We start from the raw sequence: 10,542 nt of genomic DNA, 5'->3' as shown, positions 1-10,542 counted from the left end.
AGCAAAATAGAGATTTGACATTATTGTGACATCCATGGGTGACCATCCAAGTCTTTTGGTCATATGGACATGTTCAGCGCCTTGAATAAGATGGTTCCAATAAGATGTTTTAGTCACATTAATGAGTACAAGATCTTAAGAGAATATTAAAACCATTTTGCATAGATTTACAAAGCCTAACCATAAAATGCTCAAGGGGCCTCACTGCGAGCTATCCCCAACTCCTCCAAATTAATGCTTAATGTTGTGAATATCACACTCAAATTTATATGAGCTTGACTTGATTCGTCCTCAGTGAAAAACTTAGTCACCAAGTTTGGTGAATTTAAACTTCCAAGTTCTAAATTTGCCGAACTTGAAGCGATTTTGAAAACGTTTGTTGATGTTCGCTATTAAATTTGTGTATTCCGTGAAAGCTTGCCTTTTCACATGTTAAAAGTTCAAAAATATGAAAAACAAACCCTCGTGTTCATTCCTTTCTCTTAAGCATTGCATTTGTTTGGTCACATTGCACTCTTCCTCCACTGAGCTCTCATGAATCAAACAACAATTGTTCTTCCATAGACACGATGCCAACACCTTTAGATTCCCCTCTCACATAGTCATGACATCGAGTCAATTATAGTGCATAGAGGTGAAAGTGGCTACTTCAATTTTTACAATGATAGGAATGAATGGTTCGAACTGTGAAGGCTACAATGTGACAAGATAGCTACACGGTTGACCAAATGAAGGCGGATGCAATAGGATTTAAACCATTTTTCAATATTTAAACCATTTCAAAAATGTGTCGGTGGGTCAAATTTTCTGTCCTCTTTGTTGGATAAGGATTACAATGCCCCATGTATTTAAAATGTTATCTATATTTATCTATTTATTATAAATAGATAATAAGTAGTTATTGCATATCTAAGACTATTTATCTATATATTTAAAACTATTTAAAATTCACAATTTAAAATTTCTTATTTAGTTAAAAATTTCAAGACATGTATTGAACATAGAAAATGTTTATATATTTGAAACATAGCATAATATAAATATAACATTTTAAATTTTTCTCAAATATTACGCATATCTATTTCACCCACTAATCAATCCATTGATTTCTCAATGGCCTCAGCGGGAAGTTTTTTGCTTTTTAATTAATAAATATATTGAAATTTGTGGTATATATTTTTTATTTTTAACTTTTTTATAGTTGCTCGAATTCAATGTCCAATTTTATTATCAATTTTTTTATGGTCAAAAATTATCAAATTTCAAGTTCGTCGAATTCAAACACAAACTCGAACCAGGTGACTTAGGTAGATGAAAACTAAAATAGATACAAAGATGTCTACAATATAGAATGAAACAGATATCATGCACAATATAGAAACTCCGCAAATTAGTAAAATAGAAAACCCATCTTACACTAAATTGAGGTCACATGTGGAGCACAGAAAGGAGAAAGGAGATTTTTCCTAATGTAATAAAAAATCCAACCTCTTTAAATTTTATTGGCACTCGGGAGTTTTACACAATGTTCGAATTTACATCCTATGATTTAAGTACAAGAGGTAATACAATGTATAATACATGTATAATATTAACTTTCATCAATCTAATCTCAAGGAGGTTTTGTATCTTCTAGATCAGAGTCATTCTACATCTAATAAAAGTATTATATATTTTATGTTATTCTAAGCACATATAAATGATGGCCACCATTTAGATACTACCAAGTCCCTCATATATTTTACCTCAATTTCCCTCCATTTAATCCCAAGTAGGTTTTTAATCTTCTAAACCATAGCCATTTTACTACATCTAAATTTAGTATTTATATACTATGCTATGTTAAATATCAGATGAACAATGTGACCATGTGCTTGATAGAAATTGTCTTGAAACATCTACATGTATTAATCATATAGTAACATCGTATTCCTTTCACGAACTCAATTATAAATTTGTGCTTGATGGAAATTGTCTTGAAACATCTTTGTGTATTAATCATATAGTAAAGCTGCATCTTATTCTTTTCATGAACTCAATTATAAATTTGTAGCAAACATTTCAACCATTATTGAATAGCAAAAGTTTCTAAAATCTAACAAGCTTATAATAAATCTCTAAGCAACTCCAAACACCACTTCCTTGAACATAAATAAAAGAATTAATAATATCTAAATGGATTACAATATCTATATTGTAGTTTTTTTTTGGTACAATTCTTTACTAATTAATTGTCCCCTAAACAACTTATCTAATTATTTTCATTATGTTCTAAGAATCACGTAAGGGTATTTCTAAGCACCCTATACTGCTTTATATATATCTAATGCATTTGCTAATGATTCACTGCAAGTCTAGTGTCATCAAACTGCACATTTTTCCAAAAATCAGACTCTGCACATATTAACAAACATGACTGTTCGATATATAAGTTTTGACTAAGTGTAGAGCTAAGGAATATAGAAAATTCCGTATAAATTAACTCATTTCAGTAAATTTTCTAATTAGAGAGACTTACATAAAAGTGAAATCAACCGAGCTACCCTAGTTTCATCGGGCATCAGAAAATAGATATTCAAGTGATGACAATAATCACTAAGTAGAATTTAAAAGTGCCTCATGGCCAGCATCGGTATTCAACAGCACCCTGCATATGATACATCGAATAGAATCTTCCACAAGTGCCCAAAAAGAAAACCATAATCATGAAAAAAATCACAAATATTCATATAATGTTCAATTCATCAAAGCACGAGAACATACCATGATACCAACTTATACATAAATAGAACATATCACAAGTGCTTTCAATGAGGACCATGGTAATGAAAAAACAACCAATATCATAGAGATGATCCTAACTCAACATGAAGAATCCAACTGTAAGTGCTTGTGGATTTAACCTACCCATATAATTCGCATCTAGTAATCATGTTTTGGAGAATGCTACTAACAATCAGGTTCAAGTAAGGTGGCATAATTCTTCATCATAAGCAAGTGTGCATGCAAATGCTTTACCCAATCCTTGATTCAAAATTTCTTTTATAGCTCTAAATCATATCAAATATAACAGACATTCCACACAAGATGAGTCTCCCTCCCTCTACAAGATATATTCCATAAGAAAGCAATTTGCTATATAAATTTTGTTTTGCTTCAACTACAAACATTTAGACTTATCAAAGGAAAAAATAATAGCTCAAATATACCTTCTATAGTTTAAGGAAAAATTGCAAACGAAAAATATGTACCATGCAGATGAAGTAGGTGCACTGGACAATTAAAATGTACCTTGAAACGAATATAAATTTACAAATGCATTACCGAGGTAATAAACAGTATAGATAGTGATGATTAAGAGGCATCGCGTATTGATATCTTGATCACTATACTGTCAACAAGATATTGCTGCTATTTTCTTCCTTTATAGAGTTTCTTGTCCATTTTAGTTTGATGTGCATGATTCTATCTTTGTACTCCTGACTCTCAAAAAGACAGACAGGGCTTTCGCAGTTGGTCAGAACAGGCTCACAGCCATCATATAAATTTCACCAAGAAGCTAGCAGCAATGAAATTTTTGCATTCTACGCCTGTCATTCTGTATTACTTACTACTCCAAGTAGTTTCTTTGAAATTGTTTATAAATGCTTTGGGAAAGTTGATTTAATGAATATTAAAAATGGATATCAAGATTTAAACTCAATGCAATGGATTAGACTTGCTAAAAATGCTCTCTTTAGGGTTCAATATGAAATTTATAAATTGAAGATGCTGCCTAGATGGGATCCTTTGGATTAAAGCCAAAATATGCCGATCTCATGTACATGCTTCCAGGTAAGAATGCAGTTGGTGTTTTACGTTCCCATACAAAACTTTTTACAAGTTTTATGGGGCCAAAAAAAGATGTCATCTACATCCACGTTTTTTCAGCCTCAAAGTATGTTATATAACAGAGAATGTAGAATGACTATGCTGGTAGTACATCATTTTCAACTTGTCAGAGATGGAAGGACAGGAATTATAGTGAATGTAACTTCTATCTCAAGTAATTTGTTTACCTTCAAAAAATTTCAAATATATCATGTGAAGCTTGACCAGTTGATTGCTGTTGTTATTTATTGCCACAGGACTTGCTTCTGAGTCCCAATTTCTTGTACAGTATGACAGAGCACCCCCTTTTGGAAGGTAGAGAATGAATAAAATATTCCAAAGCCCCAGTCACCATTATTACTCTTTCCCAGGAATTAATGAATCTAGAATATGTCAGTGCTCAGATTGTCCTTACAATCTTATAAAATTACAATTTAAAGAGGCTCATCAGTTCAGTAAAGTGGCACCCAGTGTCAAGAATAACAAACCAGCATGATATGCAAATGCACATTCAACTAGGAAATTATCTGTTTATCTTCACTAGCTGCCCTTAATTGAAAAATACTTACCAGGAACTCTTTACACTCTCAACAATGGGCACTGAACGATTCCCTTTGTTTACAACATTCTCAACAATGGGAAGAAATGTCTGCACTGTTTGAACTGATTCTGATAATCTGTTCAGAAGATTTATCAATGCAATAACTTCGTTTCGCTGTAACTGTAACTGCATGCCACAAGATCCAATATGAATAGCATGAATCAAAGCATACATGATAAACATGGTGCAGGTGTAGAAAATCACAAGCAAGACAAATTCTAGAAGCAGTTAGAGCAAGCCTTACTGGCTGGCCTACAGAATTGCCACTGTCTACAGAAAAAAGAATCTTCAAGGCTGTGCCAACACCAAGGATTTGAAGCTTTCCCCAAAGCCGGCATTTTTCACAGCCAACACAGTCCATCAACGCACTGGATGCACAGAGATAACACAAAAAGATGAACATTTCATTTACATTTGGATGTCTCCTATATCTAATTTCCATAATGACCTGAATTTTAGTAGGTTTTTTCGTTGCAGATATTTTTTAGCCTACCTACATCCTGGTTCTCAAACTCATATGCTAGTTCAAACAAACCTTATATTTCTGAACTGCAACTGAATTTGCCTTTTCAAGTCATGCACATTCTGACCCCTCCACAATTTGGCTTCATCAAAAGGAATTGGACAAGCTGCTTGTAGTTGCCTGTTATTTACAAGCTGAATGATTAATGACTGTGTATGTTTATCCTCTAATGGATTTCCTGTGCTGTATTCTGCTTGGGAAAGGTAGTCAGCTGCCTGAGGACAGGATGTACATGTACAGATATTAGAAATACTAATCTATCCTGAAACCATTATAGTGACTCGGACTTGGAGATAAACAGAAACTGTGAATTACTGGATTAAATCATATAACAATTAGAAATACAGCCATTAGGTTTATTCAAGCAATGTAAGATTCAAAAACATGTTGAGTCTAAATATTCGGATATGATAATTTATTTATTTTTGCAACAAAAAATTCTTAAGAGAACACAACTGATTTTAACATTCTGGTGGTTGAGATGAAGATGTCATTCTTTTCAAAACTAGTGATGTTATCAATATCGTTGCAATAATGCCAATAATTTAGTTTGAAAACAATGCATTCAATATACAAGCTCAAACTAAATATATAAGATAAATCCAATCAGACTATCATTTTCTCAATGGATACGATGTTTCATACAGAAGAATATAACAAACTTTTGGAAGCTGTGAAATACAACCCAGAAAATCAGCACTGACATCCAATTCAATAAACATTTATAGATGAAGCGATTGTAACTTCAGCCAAAGAAACCACTAAGATGGTGAATACAGCAACAGCGTACCATCAACAGTCTCAATGTTGTGGACTGGCTACCCTTCAGTTGAAATAGGCTTGTAACAAAGGAAAGATGGTAATGGCATTACTATAAAGTGCCTGCCTTCTCAATCAGATAAAGGGTTTATGATTATCAAGTCAAGCCTTGTCTGCATGGTGACTGACCCTACATCTTTACGGAAAGATATAAGGTCTAAGTGGAGACCCTCCTCTATAGGTCAGCAACATTTCTTCCTGACAGAGAATAATTAATTATAAGGTCCTAAGGACTAAAACTAAATAAATAATCGATAACTGTCGACCTTCAAGGGAGGCAACACATACATAGGTCTAATTTGACATCAGTCTTGTCCAGTTGCACTCATACATGTTGCAGCTCTAAGATAAATCCTAACGGAAATACTAGTTGAAAGTAAGTCAAAATCGTCACCCATATGTACAATCAATTCATTTGTGTCTGTAATGAACCTAACATAGTATATTAAAAATATTGTAATTAAAAGCAAATGGACACATGCCACATGAAAGGTCGCAACCTTATGCTCAGCGGAATATTTATATGGTTGTCCTATACATTGTAACTGAGCATTGAAGGGTTGGACGGAGGACTTTGGGTAACAGTTTTGAAGTGTGTTCAAGAGGAGTGGGACACAGACTGGTTTGCAGCATGTAACTGAGCATTGAAGGGTTGGACGGAGGACTTTGGGTAACAGTTTTGAAGTGTGTTCAAGAGGAGTGGGACACAGACTGGTTGCGCACAGCCGAAAGAAAGAGAATGTGGACCAGAAGGAGCCTCCAAATGTTGACACAGAAGGAGAGGGTGTGGACTGACACAGACTGGGGGTGAAGAGGACATGGAGCAAAGGGAATGGAATGGACGCAGATGGAGTAGTGGAATACAGTGGACAAGAGTGGAGGAACACAGCTGATGCACAAAGGAATGGCACAACGAATGGTGAGCACAGCAAGGGAACACGAGGATGAACTACTCCGATAGCAACTTGCAGGCTTTCAAATAAATTATCAAATACATATTTTAGTATTCTTTAAATATTTCTCTATGCATAAGGTCGTGACCTTTCATGTAGCCTGTGTCCATTTTCTTTTAATTATAATAATTTTAGTATACTATGTTAGGTTCAATTAAGGCAACTGCCAATATGAACAATTTGAAAACTACTTTTTCATATAGACACAGAATTTCTCTACAAAATTTTGCAGTGGAATAGGAACAGAAATAAACACACCATCACAATAATCAAGGCACAAAATTTTCTAGGGAACCCAACTGGGAAAACCCTCTGCTTGTTTGAGAATTTTATTGAAGAAATTTGAGCAATAGATCTCTTACAAATACAACTTGTTTCAATAGAGAATACAATCTGATTCCCTCTGCTTGTACTAAGCTGAAACACTCCTTGCAAGACCTCTGATCTGCTCCTCAATTTCCTCCTAAATTCTTGAGCAATTCCCAAGGAAATTCCTCTCTCCAATAATGCACACAAGCTACTCTTGAGTCTTGGCACACCTTTCTCTCACAAGCTCCACACATAAACCTGTGCAACTAGAATCTGATTCCCTCTGCTTGTACTAAGCTGAAACACTCCTTGCAAGACCTCTGATCTGCTCCTCCATTTCCTCCTAAATTCTTGCGCAATTCCCAAGGAAATTCCTCTCTCCAATAATGCACACAAGCTACTCTTGGCACACCTTTCTCTCACAAGCTCCACACATAAACCTGTGCAACCTTCTCACAAACCCGTGAGCTCTATTGTCTTGTCTCACCAACTCGTGCTCACAAGACAATGATCAAATTGTGCCTTCGTTCCTCCTTTTAAAGGAATTCGAATAGCTAAGTTTACTGAGTTTCTAATTAAGGAGTTTGCTTTTGTGATTGATTGAGTTAGCATGAGTTAACTACTCATGCAACTCGTCCTATCTCAAATCAAGGACTTGAGACTCAAACACACATTCTTTTCCTCAATTAACTCGCACTAGAAGACTAATAACTCGGCCTTCCACTTTAACACATCAGTTAACTGCTTCTAAACTCGTCCTGATTTTTAGGAATGATTCCTAAATTTTAGGAAATCATCCTAAATTATAGGAAACTCAAGCATGCCAAGGAGAAACTTGTTGTGGTTCCTTTGATTAAGGCACAAATCAAGGAACCCTTTCTCATTTTTATTTTCAACATTAGGGACTACCAATTACGATCCACCATGTGTGTCATGGAAATCAGTGGAGTGGGTGTAGTATTAGGAGTCCATTGGTTGTCCACAGTGGGTACAATAGGGCTGAATTTATAGAACCAATTCCTAGAGTTCTTTGAAAATGGGAGAAAGTACAAGTTTTATGGAATCTAGAGTCTGTCCCCCAAATAATCCCATCTACTAGAGTGCAGAAGATGATCAAAAAAGGAGCACCATCTTACCTTTTCCATTGTTATTCCATGAAGTCCCTCTCTAATGAAGCTGGTGTTTCTAAAAATCTTGATGAAATTCTCAAGAAATAAAGTACTACTTTTCAAGCCCTACCTCAAAGGTCTTCCTCCAGCTAGATCCAAAGATCATATCATAGAATTGATCCCCGACTCAACTCCAATTAGAAGAAAATCTTACCGACAATCTCACAGTCACACATTAGAAATCGAACATTTGGTTCGGGTCATTATAGAAGATTCATAAAGAATTATGCAGAAGATGTTGCAGGTTATTATAGAAGGTTCGTAAAGAATTATGCAAAACATGTCACCCCACTAATAACACTATTGAAGAAGGATACATTTGGTTGAAATGATACAAATGTAGAATGTTTTAAGAAGATGAAAACCTTAATGACATCAACCCCAGTTTTAGCCACTCAAGATTTCACTAAAACCTTTGTGCTTGAATGTGATGCTTTAGGTACTGGGATCAGAGCAGTGCTAATGCAAGAAAACCACCCCATCGCCTATGAAAGCCAGAAATTAAATTCTGTTGAGCATAAGGCCATGACCTTTCATGCGTCCTGTATCGATTTGCTTTTTAATTACAATAATTATAGTCTTATGTTAGGTTCATTACAGTGTCCAAGGGAAATCTAGAAAGAAATCTTTCACTGAGTACTCATTTGATTTCTCTCTATTGATTTTGTTGTCTTTGCTCCTATTATTATGTTGGCCCTTGACATTCGCTATAAGAGCACATTTGCAGGAACATTATATTGCTGAGGAATAACAATGGAAAGGGGCAACTGCATATCACGTCCAGTGTTGGCCACCAAGGGTAAGAAGGCATGACATATACACTTTGGCAAGCTAAATCAACAATTCACTCAGATTATGACGAATAATAATTTCTCATGTTCCTCGGTGTGATAACATATGAATAAATGTACCATTTTTGTTGGTCCATGATATAACAGCTGGAAGAAACTATTCTAGGATATGTTCCTTTTGTCCTATGAACACCGCTATCATACAGCTCCTCTCGTGTACCCAGAGTCAGTTGAATGAATGCAATAAAATTCTGGACTGAACTTGCTTCACGACTGTATGATAATAATTCCACAGGACCTTTCATAATAGTGATAACTGGACAGAGATAAATCATGTTTAGACAATACCTCTTGACAGTATTTATGTGACAGCATTGTGTGAATGGTAATATCAGTGATGCCTCTCAATTGATATCTTTCAAGGTTTGAACGGTATTTGGTCTACTTTACATGGCAACTGGAACCTTTGACAATTGACCTGGTCTATAGAAGACATCAGAATCATTGCTACTGATTGATATCTTTATCTTTGCAAGATGAATGGGCAGCAGTTCTGTTGCAGTGGATTAGCTAACATAAGAAGTCTGTTGGTGATAGTTTCAAAGGAAATTGCAGTAAGGAGGTTAAGAGACTAAGATAACCTATGCTTATGATTGTCACCCATAGATAGCCCTCACTCCGGACAGTGAAGAAACAACGGGAAGCAAGCCTGTTACATGATTGCAGTAAGATAAAACTAATCTGTGTTTGGTTGCCAACACATACACAGCTGGAAGTTGAGTAACTAGGAGATAATGACAGATGACAGTGACCTACCTTTGATGCTGATAGGAGTGACAGCAGTAGTTTGACATTATAGTAGAGTCTCAAGTGTTGTTACAGTGATCTCCGACATCTGGTGTGGTAGCAATAACAGTGAGCAGAAAAATCTTTACAGCATGACAGGGTAGCAGCAGAGCAGAGGAAGCAGTGGCAGTTTGTTGATGTGATAAATGCAACAGTGAGTTTAGACAAAGGCAAGTGGACTTTGTGTAACAGTGATGAGGCTATGGAGACAGTAATAATTGTGACTTGACAACAGTGATGAGAAGCAGCAGTTGTTGTGATAGCTGGTGGTTTCAGAACAGAGGTGGCAGAAGTGTGGTGAAGGAAAGGTGGTTGCAGTGGCAGAAGTAGAGGCAGTAGTAGCAGCGAGCAGCAGATAGAGTGAGCAGTGATCCATAGCAGCAGTAGCAGAGGTGGTAGCAGTGAACAGATATGGCAGGAGTGATGCAGTAGCAGTTGTACATTGTACTTGGGGCCATTATCCCTGGTACGGGAGCCCCAATCCTCAGGAAGCATTTGCTTCCTTCCAGCTTGCTGGAAAAACTCTTGGGAGTCTTGCACTTCCTTCTAGGCCTACCTAGTAAAGTGTTGTATGTACATCCATACATAACTGAGCTTATTATTGAGCCATTCCTGTGTACAGTCTATTTGATGTGATGATGATGAGATGTTTCCATGTTTC

The 10,542-nt window shown here is 35.8% G+C and overlaps 1 protein-coding gene across 1 annotated transcript in view; it reads right to left on the bottom strand.

Annotated features, from left to right (window-relative positions):
- Positions 1-4,018: 4,018 nt before the first annotated feature.
- LOC149144564 (endoplasmic reticulum oxidoreductin-2-like) overlaps positions 4,019-10,542 on the bottom strand; it is an 88,484-nt gene continuing 81,960 nt past the window's right edge. The window contains 4 exon segments of the mRNA XM_089450112.1: positions 4,019-4,488; positions 4,490-4,597; positions 4,716-4,839; positions 5,007-5,209. Coding sequence (XP_089306238.1) covers positions 4,450-4,488; positions 4,490-4,597; positions 4,716-4,839; positions 5,007-5,209 — 474 coding nt within the window. The 3' untranslated portion in view covers positions 4,019-4,449.

This window comes from Pinus tabuliformis, chromosome X (assembly GCF_031772625.1).
Source record: "Pinus tabuliformis cultivar Carrire ecotype Pingquan chromosome X, CPIR1, whole genome shotgun sequence".
Classification (NCBI taxonomy): Eukaryota; Viridiplantae; Streptophyta; class Pinopsida; order Pinales; family Pinaceae; genus Pinus; species Pinus tabuliformis.
The sequence above is the reverse complement of the archived record's forward strand: the minus strand, read 5'-3'. Positions and strand labels throughout refer to the sequence as shown.